Source organism: Loxodonta africana, chromosome 1 (genome assembly GCF_030014295.1).
Source record: "Loxodonta africana isolate mLoxAfr1 chromosome 1, mLoxAfr1.hap2, whole genome shotgun sequence".
Lineage (NCBI taxonomy): Eukaryota > Metazoa > Chordata > Mammalia > Proboscidea > Elephantidae > Loxodonta > Loxodonta africana.
In genome coordinates this window covers 17,240,169-17,257,541 of record NC_087342.1, presented here as the reverse complement: position 1 = coordinate 17,257,541, position 17,373 = coordinate 17,240,169, and the positions used below count along the sequence as shown (strand labels likewise).

The 17,373-nt window shown below is 37.7% G+C and overlaps 1 protein-coding gene across 2 annotated transcripts in view; it reads left to right on the top strand.

Annotated features, from left to right (window-relative positions):
• The window catches only part of FYTTD1 (forty-two-three domain containing 1), a 31,738-nt gene that overhangs the window by 10,911 nt on the left and 3,454 nt on the right, over positions 1 to 17,373 (top strand). For both annotated transcript variants that reach the window (XM_003412950.4, XM_023551687.2), the window contains exons 3-7: positions 5,019 to 5,167; positions 12,272 to 12,384; positions 14,178 to 14,274; positions 14,676 to 14,737; positions 16,277 to 16,351. In XM_003412950.4, coding sequence (XP_003412998.1) covers positions 5,019 to 5,167; positions 12,272 to 12,384; positions 14,178 to 14,274; positions 14,676 to 14,737; positions 16,277 to 16,351 — 496 coding nt within the window. The remainder of the gene's footprint in view (positions 1 to 5,018; positions 5,168 to 12,271; positions 12,385 to 14,177; positions 14,275 to 14,675; positions 14,738 to 16,276; positions 16,352 to 17,373) is intronic.

Below are 17,373 nucleotides of genomic sequence, written 5' to 3'. Positions count from 1 at the left end.
GGCTGCAATTCTAGAAGGAAATCACACATAGAGCAGCAATAAATTTGATTTAAGATTTTTTTACTTTTTTTCTGATTATAAAAGGAATACGTATTATTGTAAGACAGTTAAAAACTATGTAGAAAATGCAACATAGCAGATGAAGCATTCCCTGTAACTCTACTCCATATAACCTGCTGCCATCGAGTCGATTCCGACTCATAGTGACCCTATAGGGCAGAGTAGAACTGTCCCATAGAGTTTCCAAGGAGCGCCTGGCGGATTCAAACTGCCAACCCTTTGGTTAGCAGCCGTAGCACTTAACCACTACGCCACCAGGGTTTCTACTCCATATGCGTACATGAAATAAACATTTCATCCTTCCACAGAAAGGGATCACATTATCAAACTTTCCTGTCTTTTTTTTTTCAACTTTGTATATGTTTTAATTCTTTTTTTTTTTTTTAACATTTTAACTCTTAATGATAAATCAATAAAATTAATAGAAAACTCATATAAATATAGGGGAAAATGTAATTGAAGATGTGTGAAACATAATGCATTTTCCCAAATAAATAGAGATTATGTGGAAGAAAACTCCAGTCATATGATGTCTACAGGACAGTGCATCAGAGTCCATTCAAGAGACAAACCACACAGTAATTTAAACAGAGGAAATTTAACATAGAGAATTATTAACTTAGGGATAACCTACTAAGGGGTAAAATCCAAACCACACCTGTTGCCTTGAGTCGATTCTCATTCATAGCAACCCTATAGGACACAGTAGAACTGCCTCATAGAATTTTTAAGGCTTGTAAGACTTTGGCTCACTTACTTTGGACATATTATCAGGAAGGACTCTAAAGAATACAAGCAATAGCTGACATAGGGAACAATGAGTACCTTTAGGACTGAGGCAGAGCACACCAAGGAAGAAACAAATCTGGAAGAATTCCCCACCCCACTGAGTTCCAGACCTTTTTGGAGAGGGCAAGTCCATGGCCTGTGGAATGGCGGGGAAGTTCACTGGGATGCCTTGTTGGGGGAGCTCAGTGTGAAAACACCTACGTGGCTGATACTCACTGGAGGATGAACAGGGCCAGGACTAGAATGAGGCAAGATAGGTGCCTATGGCACAAAAATTAAGGTGGTACTCACTCTCAGATTTGAACCCTAGGTGCCTCTCTTGCCCCACCCTAGTCTCAGCCTTGAAAGTGAGTACCAGTGGGTATCCTGTGCCACAGAAACAAGCCTTGAGGAGCACACTAGAACCCGGAAGAAAAGTCCCTTTTTCCACTAGAGTCCCTGCAGTGCCCTTTTCTGACAAAATTTAACATTGTGTCAGCTGGCAAGTGAGAAATGTTCTAGTATCAGAAGCAGGGCAGTAAAGGGTGAATTTGGAGCTGAAAGGCATAATATAACAGGTTTTTCAAAATGTCTTGTTCAACTCTGTTCTGAAAATACTAATTTATCACATGAAAGAGTTACAGAGTTAAAGTTTGGGAAATGGCATACACTATTATCTCCTCCCCACCCTCCCTCCATGGAGACTCAACATACATTAGCCCTGAGAAACCCTGCAGTAGACTATTTTAATTTTGGTTTTGACCATGAAACTTCTTTGCTGGAAGGTGTTTTAACATATTGCGGGTGTGTAGTATAATACAGAATATCATCCTACAGAATATCATCCTAAAGACATTCCCATAAAAATCAGAATTAGGATGATAATGCTCACTATGACAATTGTTATTTATCATGGTTCTCGGGAATTTTTGGCCACTGCATAACAAATGTAAACAATTTGAAGTGTAATTATTGCAAGGGAAAAGACAGTATCATTGTGAATGACAGGATTGTCACCCAGAAATCCTAAGAAAATAATTTGAAAGACCATTAGAACTAATAAATGAGTTCAGTGAGATGGCTGATTAAAAGATGTTAATTAAAACCTCAACATCTTTCTGTAATGCCAGGAATAACAGTATGAAAATTATTATTAGAAAAGCGATCTTTTTTGTGATTGATTTAAAAAAAAGCATAAAAGTGGCACCTGACCACCTCTAACTTCACAGGAAGGAAGGAGAATCAAGTACAGCCCAGGGGTGATTGCTCTGAGGCAGAGATCAGACAAGCCTCTGCCATCTTTACCAATTCTGGCACCATCTTTCGCTCCCACGGCACTCTCTACTTCTCTGCTGAGTTTGATAATTCATTGCAATGGCCACACAGAACTCAGAGACAGTGCTCATGATTATGGGGTTTATTAGGGAAACAACAGGTTACAGTTCTGGTTTGTAACACGGAGGATACAGTTCTTCCATTAGGACAGCCTCTTCTCAGGTGTGCCCACAGGCATACCTGTCTCAGGCCCTTTAGCCTCTACCCTGCTCAGGCAAGTCTTACAGAGCCCATTCAGCTCTGCCAGTAAGTGCCCAGAAGCACCCTACTCCTCCAATAAGCTTCAGCCCAGAGGCACTCAGCTCTAGCCCTCTGGGTCGGCAAACTCAACTCCACCGAGTTCCTGGAGGTACCCTACTCCCCAGGAAGCTCGCGCCCAGAGGTGCTCAGCTTTCTCACGCAGTCTCCTGTCTTCTGCTGCCGCTGTTTCTCTGCCACCATTCCTAACCGTCTTGTGTGTTAGAGCCCTCTTGCTCTCTTTCTTTCTTCTTGGTCTCCTGGTTCTAGGAGCTTCTCAGGGTACGGATCCTAGGTCCAAAGGATGTGCAACGCTCCTGGCTTTTCTTCCTTGGTGGTTGTGAGATCTCCTGCCTCTAGGAAGCCTAACGGGATGACAAAACTGACCAAAACCGTCTTGTGTGTTAGAGCCCTCTTGCTCTCTTTCTTTCTTCTTGGTCTCCTGGTTCTAGGAGCTTCTCAGGGTAGGGATCCTAGGTCCAAAGGATGTGCAACGCTCTTGGCTTTTCTTCCTTGGTGGTTGTGAGATCTCCTGCCTCTAGGAAGCCTAACGGGATGACAAAACTAACCAATCCCTTCTTTAGAGTTCCATAGACTTTATTTGAGTGGTTCCACTCAGTCACTTGGGTGGGAGTTACAAGGCCATGGCAAGAAAGGCCATATAAAAAAGATCCATTGCACCACAAATAGCTAAAAATAAGCTTAACAGCAAATATGCAGGACTGAGAGGAATAGCTTAAAACTTTACTGAATCAAGTTTGTGGCAAAAAAAGACTTGGAAGTGGAAAGACATGTCAAGTTCCTGAATGGTACAAAGTTGTAAAAATATTGATTCTCAAAAAATTATTTAATTTCCCTATCAAAGCATCAAAAGAAATTAGAACTTTGTTAGAAAACTGGTTTACAAACATGACAGTTCATGAATGGAACAGTGCAGATGGTAAAAAAACATGGAAAATTGTTCATTGTCACTACCAACTAGGACAAGAGTTTTCTGCCCCAACACCAATGATAAGTACTAAAAAGAAAGATAATACTATGTTGTCAATGATACGAGAAAGTGACACCCGTATGTTTTTGGAAGTATAAATTAATATTCTGGAGGGTGTTTTTGCAACTTAAAATCCTTAAAAATTAGCTTTACACTGACCTCTAACATTTCAACTTCTAGGGATTGATGTCTAGAGAGAACATACTCATGATATTTTCAAATACTTAAAATCTAATATTATTGCCATGCTATTTATAATAGCATAATGTTAAAAATAAATGATTTATAGGATATTGGTATCAAAGATAGTGGGGCCCTGGTGGCACAGTGGTTAACCAAAAGGTCAGCAGTTTGAACATCCTAGAATAATATAAAAGAATATTAAAGGCATGAGATGACATTCACAATATAGTGTTAACATGGGCTGCAAAACAGTATACAGAGGATGAAATGTGCTTATTACTAAAAAACTGTGAATCCATTGATAGATCTTTCGAGTTGCTTAAAAGTAGTTGAAACTAAAATGTTACACTTTTTTAAATGTATGTAATTTGTGTAAAAGGAGAAGACTGGAAAGACAGGCAGTGTTAGTAATGCTTATCACTAGGTGGTAGGATGATGGGTGATTTTTATTTTCTCATTTATACTTTCATGAGCACTGGTGGCACAGTGGTTAAAGCAATCGGCTGCTAATCGAAAGGTTGGCAGTTCAAACCTACCAGCTGCTCTGAGGGAGAAAGATGTGGCAATCTGTTTCTGTAAAGATTCACAGCCTTGGAAACTGTATGGGGCAGTTCTACTCTGTCCTGTAGGGTCGCTGTGAGTTGGAATTGACTCAGCAGCGGTGGGTTTGGGGTATTTGTACCTTATATGTTTCTATGTTGCGAGCATGTTCACTAATAATTAGAAAAATGCAGGATGTGGAATAGAGAAGCAAAGTCAGTAATGTCACATGCCACAGAAATGTGTCCGCTGGAGCTCATTGGGAACTTTCGCAAAAGCAGTTTGAAAGGAATATGATTGAGAGTAAAAATAAAAAAGCCAGATTGTAGTGCGATAAGTAAGTGGGAGATAAGATAGCGATTCCACTCTAGCTCAGTGCTATCCAATGGAGACAAAATGAAAGCCACATACTAATTTTAAATTTTCTAGGAAACATTTAAAAAAAAAAAGTGAAATTAATTTTAATAATATGTTTTATTTAATTCAGTATATCCAGATATCCTTTCAGCATGTAATCAGTATAAAAATTATTTTACATTCTTTTATTGATAACATTTCATTGCAGATAATCACGTTTCTAGTCCTCAACTACACATGCGCTTAGTGGCCCCTCCGTAGCACAGGGGAGGTCGAGGCTGCCCCATTTGTTGAGGAAGTAATGACAGAGGGGAGGGGATAATTAGCAGGGAGATGTGAAAAGTATCTAATCCTTTGCAGCCTAGAATAGCCACAGAACCCTTTTCCAGTACAGCTTATTACTTTTTAAAAAATGAAATGTTTTACATAATTCAAAAACATATATAAATAAATCACTGTACCCTCCACTCTGCTTAAGAAATAGCATGTTCTGTTCCCTGTGTGCCCTCCTCAGTTGTGCCCCTAGATTTCTTTCTTTTTTCTGCAGGTTTTGGTAAAAATAGTCTGAACCGTAGAGGAAGAATAATGCCTGGAAAGAGACGTCCTTATGGAGTTATCACTGGCCTGGCAGCTAGAAAAGCGACTGGAGTTAGGAAAGGAATTAGTCCTATGAATCGACCACCTCTAAGTGACAAGGTAAGATGATGGCTTAATCGTGGGTTGGAGGTCTTTTTCCTGTTTCTGTGAATGAGCTTGAAAGAGCATTTTATTGATTAAGTTTATGTAGTACTTTTAGGGCTTATATAAAAATTTTAATTAAAAATCATTGTCATTTATGAAGAATACCTAAAACCCCACATTATCAGATATAAAAATTTTTCTATAGGTGGCCACCTTTCCGTGTGTGTGTTTTAACAGCTTTATTGAGGTATAATTTACATACCATAAAATTCACTTGTTTAAATTATGCAATTCAATGAATTTTCATAAATTTACAGAGTTGGACAGTCATCACCAAAATCTAATTTTAGAACATTTTTGTCATCCCAGAAAAAAAACCTTATGCCCATATACTGTCACGTCCCATTTCCTGTACCAGACAACCACTATTCTACTTTTTATCTGGAATCATAAAATAATATGTGGTCTGGCATTTAGCATAGTGTTTTTGGGGTTCATCTGTCTTGTAGCATGTGTCAGTACTTTGTTCTTTTTATTGCTGAATAATATGCCATTATATGTGTGTACCATATTTTGTTTATTCATTCACCAACTGATAAATATTTGGGCTGTTTCTTCCTTTTGAATATTATGAATAATGTTGCTGTGAACATTCACTTACAAGTCTGTGTGGTTTTCATTTCTTTTGGAGGGTTATCTATCCTTTAGTTGATATTTTTAGAGTTATATTATTCTGCCCCCCTAAGTTAACAGCTTTTCAACTTTAAATTGATTTGAGCCACCAATGTTTTTTTTTTCCTACTTTTTTTTTATTGTGCTTTAGGTGAAAATTTACAGCTCGTTAGTTTCTCATACAAATATTTATATACATACTGATACGTGACCCTAGTTGCTATCTGTAATGTAACAGCACACTTCCCCTTTCCATCCCAGGTTTCCCGTGTCCGTTTAACCAGCTCCGATCACTTTCTGCCTTCGCATCTCACCTCCAGACAGGAGCTGCCCATTTAGTCTCATGTACCTACTTGATCTAAGAACACTCTTCACGAATATTGTTTTACATCTTATAGTCCAGTCTAAACTTTGTCCGAAGAGTTGGCTTCAGGAATGGTTTTAGTTCTGGGCTAACAGAGGGTCCGGGGGCCGTATCTTCTGGGGTTCCTCCAGTCTTAGTGAGACCATTACGTCTGGTCTTCTTATTAGAATTTGAGTTCTGCTCTGTTACGGACTCTGTTGTGTTCCTTGTCAGGGTGGTCATTGGTGGTAGCTAGGCACCATCTAGGTCTTCTGGTCCTAAAGCTGATGGAGTCTCTGGTTTATGTGACTCTTTTTGACTCTTGGGCTAATATTTTCCTTATGTCTCTGGTGGTGGTCTTTCTTCTTGCTCCAGGTGGGTTGGGACCAATTGATGCATCTTAGATGGCTGCTCGCTAGCTTTTAAGACCTCAGATGCCACTCACCAAAGTGGGATGCAGAACATTTTCTTAGAAACTTTGTTTTGCCAGTTGACCTAGATGTCTCCTGAAACCCTGGTCTGCAGACCCCCACACCTGCTACTCTGTCCCTTGAAGTATTTGGTTGTGTTCAGGAAACTTCTTAGCTTTTGGTTTAGTCCAGTTGTGCTGACTTCCCCTGCATTGTGTGTTGTCCTTCCCTTCACCTAAATAATTCTTGTCTACTATCTAGTTAGTGAATTCCCCTTACCCTCCCTCCCCACCCTCATAACCATCAAAGAATGTTTTCTTCCGTGTTTAAACCTTTTCTTGATTTATTATAATAGTGCTCTCATACAATATTTGTCCTTTTGCAGCCAATTTCAATCGGTATAATGCCTTCCAGCTTCATCCACGTTATGAGATGTTTCACGGATTCATCGTTGTTCTTTTATCATTGCCTAGTATTCTGTTGTGTGAATATACCATAATTTATCCAGTCATCTGTTGATGGGTAACTAGGTTGTTTCCATCTTTTTGCTGTGTGAACAGTGCTGCAGTGAACGTGGGTGTACATGTGTCTATTCGTGTGACGGCTTTTATTTCTCTAGGATATATTCTAAGGAGTGGGATTGCTGGATCGTATGTTATGTCTGTTTCTAGCTTTTTAAAAAAAGGAAGCGCCAAATCAATTTCCAAAGTGGTTGTACCATTTTACATTCCCACAAGCAGTGTATAAGTGTTCTAGTCTCTGCACAACCTCTCCAACATTTATTATTTTGTGTTTTTTGGATTAATGGCTAGACTTGTTGGGGTGAGATGATACTGTCGTTTTTTTGATTTGTGTTTCTCTAATGGCTGATTATTGTGAGCATCTGTTGGCCACCTGGATGTCCTCTTCGGTGAAGCGCCTGTTCATATCCTTTGCCCATTTTATAATTGTGTTATTTGTCTTTCTGTTGTTGAAGTTTTGCAGTATCTTATAGATGTTAGAGATTAGACCCAATATTCTTTTTTTTTAATCGCTTTGAATTTAATGTTTTGCTCTTCTATTTTTTAATCTCATTGATTTCTCTGATTATGAAAATAACACATGCTTGTTGTAAAGTAGTTGGAACATTCACTCCTTAAATTTATTCTGACCAAGAGCCATAACTTAGCCAGATACCTTTACTTTTCATTTCTGCCACCAGCAATAGCTGCCTCACCCTCTTAAAACTATCACAGAAATTACTGTTATTCAGAGATTAGAAAACATTGGTGAGATGTAGATGCTGGAAGGGAGACTGGGTTTACCCACTAAACTATTGACTTATTCCTATAAAAATTGTAAACTACTACATGTGGTAGTCTTTTCAGTTGTTTGAAAATAGTTAAGATAAAAAACGTTAAATCACAGCATGCTAAGAATGCCCTGAATGTTGGCTGCTGCATCTTTCTCCTCAGGAGCGGCGGGTGGGCATGAAGCACCAGCCTTCCCGTTAGCAGCCAAGCACTTAACCAGCCTTCCACCAGGGCTCCTTTTTGGAATATATTGAATGTTGAGATCTCATTTGTTCAGATTCTGTAAATTTGGTAATTTTGACAGGATATGGTTTGAGATTTACTATTTCTTAAAAACCCTTTCTTCAACCTGGAGTCAGATGAATAGCCTGAGTAGGATAGAATGTGGTACTTGTGAAGCAGGTCACTTCAGAAATTTGGGAAACTACTACTTACATGTAAGTAGTGCATACCATTCTCTCCTAGTTATTCAAGCAAGTCACCTAAGGACCTTAGTTGGCTCTGAACGTCGAGTGTAATTAGGCGTTGTGTCACCTTCTTTCTTTCCAAGTTTGTATGAATTAGCGAGATTTTATTTCAGTTTTTTGACCTATGGAGTAAGTGACTAAATAAGAAAAGATAGCACACTCATTTCCATTACTAGTGCTTATTGGGGGAGTAAGTGATCTGTCAAATACAAGTTGTGTTTAAGTTTTCTAAGGAATTCCTCCACTGGAACGTACAGTTTTTTCAGTGTGAATTCTGTAAGTTTTCCCTTTTACATTCAGAATTTTCCAAATCTGGGAGAAAGTTTTGTTCTATGTAGCACTTTCAACTTGACTCTGATAATAACTGAGCCAGTTAGTACTTCTGTCAACTTCAAAATTGTTTTTGCTGCACATATGTAGGACTTATTTTCTCTTAATGAGTAGATAGTTTCGAATCGTTTGTTTCATTTTGACGGTTAAAAATAAACATCTTATACCAATATTCTGAAAATATTATTCAGCAATAAAAAGGAACAAAATGTTAACACGTGCGACAGCATGGATAAGTTTGAAAACATTATGCTAAACTGAAGAAGCCACACAAAAGACTTATGTACTGTATGATTCCATTTATATGAAATTGTAGAAAAGGCAAAAACTATAGTGACAGATTAGTGATTGCCTGGGGTGGAAGTCAGGGGAGAGGATGGAATTGACCACAGCAGGGCATGATGAAACACTCAACGGTGAGGGTGTACAATTACTAAATTCATCAAATTGTACATACGATTACTTATGTATGTAAGTAATACTTTAGTAGGAATACAAATAAGTGCCTTAATTTCTTTTCCTGAAGGAATAATATTTTTATATCAAAATTATAATTAAGCAAAAACTTATCCCTAGGGGCCATGGTCTTAGGGAACATCTAGCTCAATTGGCATAACATAGTTTATAAAGAAAGTGTTCTACATTCTACTTTGATGAGTAGCGTCTGGGGTCTTAAAAGCTTGTGAGTGGCCGTATAATGTACTCCACTGGACTCACCCTGTCGGGAGCAAGGGAGAATGAAGGAAACCAAAGACACAAGGGAAAGATTAGTTCAAAGGCCTAATGGACCACAACTACCACAGCCTCCACCAGACTGAGGCCAGCACAACTAGATGGTGCCCGGCTACCACCACTGACTGCTCTGACAGGGATCACACTAGAGGGTCCTGGACAGAGCAGGAGAAATGTGTAGAACAAAATTCTAACAGAAAAAGACCAGACTTACTGGCCTGACAGAGCCTGGAGAAACCCGAAGAGTATGGTCCCCAGACACCCTTTTAGCTCTGTAATGAAGTCATTCCTGAGGCTCACCCTTCAGCCAAAGATTAGACAGGCCCATAAAACAAAATGAAACTAGAGGGGCACACCAGCCCAGGGGCAAGGATGAGAAGGCAGGAGGGGACAGGAAAGCCGATGATTGAGAACCCAAGTTCGAAAAAGGAGAGTGTTGACGTGTCGTGGGGTTGGTAACCAATGTCACAAAACAGTATGTGTACTGATTGTTTAATGAGAAGCTAGTTCTGTGAATCTGCATCTAAAGTGCAATTAAAAAAAAAAAATCACTAGGTGTACTTTTACTTTAACGCACACATTCATGCAGTTATAGAAACCTTAGATCCGTGAAGCATACGTTCACCATACATTCACAGATTGTAATAGTTGTATTCCATGTATTACTTCACTTACCAGATGTAGACTGAGCAGCTACTGTATACTAGGTGCAAGGGATTCTGCAGTGAACTCAGTAGAAAACTGCCCACAATGGAGCACTCAGACTAGTGGCGAAGATAAACATGAAATAAATTATCACACAAATAACTATGATTATTATGTGACTGGTGCTTTGAAGGAAAATTACATGTGACAGTGCATCACAGAAGGAACTTTTGCATTTACCTATAAATAGGCCTTCTGGTTATTATTAAAGACAGTAAGTACAATGCTTGGAATGGGCCATTAGGCTGCCTGCGTAGCATTTCTCCTGAGTTCTTGGTATTCATTATCCCTATTTTTGCATTTACTTCTTTTTCAAAATGTTCATGAAAAGAAAATTTTGTATTTTTGTGTAATTCACTTAGTGGATATTTATCAAGCTCTTCTCATATACTTAGAATATAGGGGAATCCAGATGATGTAGAGATAGGGTCTGTATTGTCAAGGACTTTTAAGTCTAAATCGAATGACCAAACTAATAGATGTCATACAGTAATGAATATTGCAGACCATGTTTTTTTTTTTCAATAATATTGTCTTGTGTTTAAGATGAAAGTTTATACAGTAAATTATGTTCTTCTTTAACACTTTCTACTGAAATTATTCAGTGATGTTGGTTACATTTTTCACAATGTGTTAATATCCTCATTCATTCTGATCTGGTTGTACCATTTCTAGTGCTCTCGTTTCCCTGCCCCATTACCTTCTCATCTTTGCTTAGAGTAATTTTGACCTTTTGGTCTCGTATAGATGATTTTTTAAAGGCGCTCATTACTCAAAGGTGATAGTCTCTATTTTGTGAGCCAGTCTGTTACCCAGCTAAAAGGCAACCTCCAGGGATAATTTCAGTTTAAGGTTTAAAGAATATTTCAGGGCTATAGTCTCAGGGAGTCCTCTGATCTCAAGCAGCCCAGTAAGTCTGCACTTTCTAAGAATTTGAGTTCTGTTCAACCTTTTTTTCGTGTTCTGTCGGGACCTGTCTATTGTGGCACTGCTTAGAATGATGATAATGGTGGCCAGGTACCGTCTAGTTGTTTTGGTCTCAGGGTAGATGAGGCCATGGTTTGTGTAGACCACTAGACCTGTTGACTACTTCTCTGAGTCTTTGGTTTCCATCTTTCTCTCTTGTTGCAGACGAATTGAGACCACGTAGTTGTAAGTATTTAAGTGATAGGTTGTGATGTCTGGATGATGTTTCATAGAGAGAGGAGAGAGACCCCTGAGCATCTGAAGTGTAATTAGTGACGCCTTCACAGAAAACATGGAGACCTGAATTAGACCTCAAATGATGTACTAAATTTAAATATGTGCTATGATTGAATTTTCTCAACTCCTTTTTTACCCTGTAACCATTTCTGCTCAGGGTTCTTTGCTGTCACAACTTTCTTTTTTCTTTTTCGTGAATGTACTTTGGAACTCCCCCGCTCCCCGCCGCCCCCCCCCCGTCTTATCTTTTCAGTTAGTCTCAAGAATCTTGTTTATCCTTAAACCAAAGATATCCTGAAGTTATCTTCAAACTAAACAATAGTTTAGCTCAATTAGTGAAAAAAGGTCTGTCTTGAGCATTTTGCTCTTTTAGGATCTATATGGGATCAAATTGACAACAGCAGCTAAAAAGATTAGATAGGAAGCTTAGGGGGCAATGAGTTTTATGTTAATGGGAGAAAAGCAACTCAGAAAGGGAGGGTGAGAATGATTGCATAACTAGAAGAATGTAATCAGTGTCACTGAATTGTGCATGTAGAAAGTGTTGAATTAATATATGTTCTGCTGTGTGTATTCTCAACAATGAAAATAAAATAATTTATTAAAAAAAATCACATTTATATAAGTGGTTCCCAAATTTATGTCTGACTCTGATTCTTCCTTTGAGCTTCAGAGCCACATTCCCCATCACCTGTCTGTCCCTCAGAGCCCCTGAAGCTGAACATAGGCAAAATGGGAATAATTCATTTTCCTGCCCCAAAGCTCTTTTTTTCTCACGGACTTTAATTATAATGTAGTTGTCATTTTTTCAACCACTGAAACAGGAAATTTTCAAGTCATTCTAGTTTCTCTGTCTCCCTCACCCACGCATCCAATCCCTGTCCGTTCTGCCTCAGAAATGTCTATTGTGTAAGGTAGGTAGCAAAAACTTGTCTGATTAACATAGTTTTTTTGCTTTCTGAAAGAATATAGAGCGATATTTTCCAGTGTTGAAAAGGAAGGCAAACCTTCTGAGACAGAATGAGGTGCAGAGGAAACCAGCTGCGGTTCTCAAGAGACCTAACCAGTTAAGCAGAAAGTAAGTACTCAAGTACAAGACAATGATGTGTTATCCCACATGAAGATACGCTGCTTTTAATAAGTGTTGAGAGGAATGACTTTGCAGTGATTTCTCCTAGTTATCTGGTCGTTCTCAAGACAGCTAGTGGGGGTGCCTGTCTGAAGTCCAACATTAAAGTACTTCGGTAATAGCTTCCTTCTTTCTCAGATCCAGAGTTATTGATGGCTTTAACTAATTAGGAAACTTTTTAAAGCATCACTCTGTTGCTTTAGCTTTCTAGAGTAAAATAGTAAAAACATTGTTTTGGTAAAAATTCCAACACCTCAGCGAGAATTACTCACAATGAGGAGTTCTGAAAGTTTAATTTATAAAAGAACACTTAATCGCATTGCATCTTATTTGTGGAAAAAACAAACTGGGAAGAATTCTACATGAATGTTTGCTAAGCTGAAATTGTTTTTATATTAAATTGAAAGGCATAATAACACTTAAAAATTATGACTTATTGGCGTTACGGTATTCTGTCCTCCGTCAGGATAAAGCAGGCCGAAAAGAAGCTGATGAGCCACTTAGTTTCCTTATTTCATTTTCAATTACCATTTATTCATCTGTTAAAGAAGACGATTCAGCGTAAAACCTCAAATGAGGTCTTTTCATAAATAGAATGACTAGAATTGAAATTTTACTTAGCCATTATCTCTTTCTTTTAGGAATCATTTGGTGTAGTACCTTTTGGAAAACAGAAACTTCTCAAATAAGAACCTATTATTTACATGAGACTACATGTTAACTGGGTTACCTAGGGAAATTTTGCATTTGAACCCCTATAAGGTTGGAAGTAAGATTTTAGGTAACCTGTTAAGCACTTACTTACATAGTAGATAAATACGGAATTATGTTTTCTCACACTTTACCAACTTCCTATAAAAATCAGAAAGGAGTTGGTAAAAGTCAGGTCAAACATAATTTATTAAGAGTACATTGTATTTTCTGCACATGGAAGAAGAAGGAGTAGAAAAGTATAAGTTTCACTGTGATTTATATTAATATATAAAGGTTTTGTAAGTGAAGAAGGGTGAGAAAGCTGGGGATGTTATTTTTTTTGAGGTTTTCTCTTTATTTTTGGTTTTCAGTAGTGTGACAGTGATGTGCCCTGGTATCATTTTCTGTTGGTAGTTCGATGGTAGCTTTCTCACCTTCCATGTAGGAGACCTGAGTTCGATTCGCAGCCAGTACACCTCATGCACAGCCATTGCTCGTCTGTCAGTGGAGGCTTATGTACTGCTGTGATGCCAAACAGGTTTCAGCGGAGCTTCCAGACTAAGACTAGGAAGAAAGGCCTGGCTGTCTACTTCCAGAAAATCAGCCAGTGAAAACTTTATGATCATGAAAATGTGAGATGCAACCAATCACGGGGATGGCATGGGAAAGTTCCATTGTGCGTGGAGTTGCCATGAGTGGGGGACCAAATTGATGGCAGCCAAAAACAGTGACAATACTGTAAATTGATGTCTTTCACCAAATTTAGAAAATACCATTGAAAATGTTATTTTTAATGTCTTCATCTTAAATATTCAAATATTAGGTGAGTATCTGGAAGATAAATTAGTTCATAATTAATGGGATTCTTATGTGATAAGCTGCAGAGGGAGGCACTTCAAAATCAAATCTCGGTAAAGAAAGAATTCAGAGTCATCTTTACATTTAGTGCACCTTAAATTTAACAGTTTTTGCTTATTTTTTCTCAAAATGTTTGTAAGTTTTCTATTAAGTATCTCAGATTATTCACAGTATATGTGATTTTGTTGCAGAAATAACATTCCTGCCAATTTTACCAGGAGCGGAAACAAGTTAAGCCATCAGAAAGATACTCGTCAGGCAACTTTTCTTTTCAGAAGAGGTCTGAAGGTATAAAAGCGTATTGGCAGTGTTTTCATTTCACCCAAACAAAGAATCCTGAACCTTTAGCAATCCTCAGTCATAGGCATGGTCCTTGGTTGTGGTAGGGGTTGAGTTTGGGGTTAAAACAGATTAGCTCTTTCTGTTAATTTTTCCTATTTTCTGTCTTTTTGTTTGTCTCAACAGCAACATTTCGTAAGAATTTAACATGTTAAACTTGTATTTGCCACTTGTTCTAATACAGAAACCCTAATAGAAAGGTGTTGTCAGAATAGGCACAGTCCTCTCTCCTGCGTTCATGCACATACCACACTGGGTTATAAAGTTGTAGAGCAGGATATAGCTCATTGGATTCAAATTCTTTGCTTTCTCTGGGATCCTTCTCCTTTTTATTTTTTTTTTCTTTTTAGGTTCAGGCCCAGTTGAACACAGAACAACTACTAGACGATGTAGTTGCAAAGAGAACTCGTCAGTAAGTTTCAATTTGTCTTGAAAATGTCATTTCAGAAATCCCAAGTATTGGCAACCCAAATTTTCATGTGCCACTTTCCAGAAGAAATTAAATGAGACCCAAAGTAAATTACCATTGAGCATGAAATAAATCTTTTTTTCATTTTAATGAAGCAATTTTTTTCCCTATAATTGCTTTTATACAAATGAGCACAAATAACGTGCACATTCTAGTTTTTTTTGCCAACCACACCCTCCCCCCATGAGGTGTTTTCTTGAGCACGCTATACTAATTTTTTTTTATTTTTAACAACATATTAAAAAAAATTGCTGTAGCAGCGATTACGAAAATACCTTGTGGTGGGGGGGTGCAGTTGGCCATCAAATGTAGAAGGCACGTGTTATTTGAGTGAAAATACAGTATTCAGGGAATAAATACAAGAAAATCCAGTAGCGCTTTTAGAAAACTTAAAAAACAATGAAATATTTTTTCCTTTCCCATATTCTCTTTTATTTCACCATGTAAATGTCTTTTAAAAGTCTGTTTTTGTCTGTTAGAATTGACATTTCCCCAGTGTGAGTTGGTAGCGTTCTATCAATATGATAAGGCTTTGAGATCATTTAGAATTATGACACTTTTTGGAAAATGAAACGTAGTCACTGTCTAGATATGATGCCAACTGAATTGGGACATGATATAGAGCAATTGGAGTGTTAAAAAAGTAAATTCTATTTGAATTTGATGCTAGCAGTGTTCTCTAGCACAAGGGTCATGACATTGGAAACCGTAAGGAAGAAACAGTCATGATGGCCTATTTGCTTCTGCAGTGAACAATATTTACATAATTGTGATCATACGAGTGTAGTTTATTTGTTTTGAACTTTGAGAATCAACCCATGGAGAACGTACAAATACTTAATTTGGTAACAGGGTATAGTGTAAATGTCGGATTTTGACTGATGTAAATATAAAGGTAGAGCTGACAGAAAGCGGGAGGTACAAAGTGGGAGAAGAGGTGGAAGGAAGGAATAGAGGTACTGCTGCAGGAGACACTACGGAAAGAAAGAGAGGTGTAAGTATATTTAAAGTTATAAAGGAAGTAAAATAGTTACACAGCCATCAACATTTTTGGAGATAGAAATGTCCTTATTCATCATGGCAGGCGTCTTGTTGAATGACGTGGAGTTAACCATCGAGCAGTAAAAACAGGAAGGGTTGAAGGTGCTGCCTCTGGGGAGCAGGAATGGGAAGGGGGAGAATAGTAGGCTAAGGTACTGTTGCTTTTCATTAGAAGCCCTTGTGTAATATTTGATTTTTTGAAAACCTACATATATTTATTACACCGAAAAATATTTAATAAATTCAAGTGTCTGGTTCTGACACCCAAGATTCAGATTTATTATATATCGTGGTAGGGTCTGCGTATTTATATTTCTTTAAAGCCAAGAGAAGTTAATGGCTACTTTGAAAGTGTATGTTTTTATGTGGAATACATTAGAGGATTTATAAACTTCTATTTTAATCAAATTTTTGGGCTTTTTTTTTTTTTTTTGAAACTAGATGGCGGACTTCCACCACAAATGGAGGCATTTTGACTGTATCCATTGACAATCCTGGAGCAGTTCAATGCCCTGTGTAAGTCTTTTCTTTCTTTTTACAAAATCATAATCTCTCAGTATATAAGATAATAGAAAAGTATTGGGTTTCTGCTCAGAGTATGATGTCCAAGTTAGCTACACTGAGATACAAGGATAAAAGTAATATTTGTGAAAAATTTTTTACAAAGTAATACTTGTGGTGCAAAAGAAATAGTATAGTATAAAGCTAAAAGTTCCCTTCATTCCTGGCTCTGTAGCCCCAAAGTAATCACGTTTAACAATTTCTTTCATATTTTTAAAAATAAATGTCTGTATGTTTAATAATATATGGAGCCCTGTTGGCAGAGTGGTGAAGTGCTCAGCTGCTAACTGAAAGGTTGGCAGTTAGAAACCACCAGTTGCTCTGCAGGAGAAAGATGGAGCAGTCTACTTCCGTAAAGATTTATAGCCTGGGGAACCCTGTGGGGCCATTCTGCCCTGTGCTGTAGGGGCACCGTGAGCTGGAATTGACTCGACGGCAGTGGATTTTTTTTTTTTAATACCAATATGTACGTGTACACTTATATATTTACATATATATAACAATAAATGGGATAATACTGTACATACGTGCTTCCTTCCCCCTCATTCCCCTGGTATATTTTAGACTTTACGTTTCAGAACTTACAGATCTACCTTTTATGAATATACTTCATAGTTATTCTGTGTATATACATTAATTACCCATTTTATTGTATTTATTGCATATAAACATTCAAAGTTTATACTTCTTTTTTTTTTTTTAACCTATCCAACCAATTAATGATTGAAATGAATATTGGATGGGTGTCTTACAACTTCAGAGGTTGCTTTATTTTAGTTGAGGATCAGGGCTTGGAAATCATCAATCATTCCAAATTGTTGAAAAGTTTTACTTAAAGAGGTATTCTGTGAGCAGTTACAAAGTTTAGTCTCTAAAGTACTCAATCAACAGCCAGTTGCCTTTTTTTTTTTTTTTTAGAACACAAAATAGCCCTAATTTTGAACAGGTGTACAAGGCAAGATGTCATAAGTACGAAA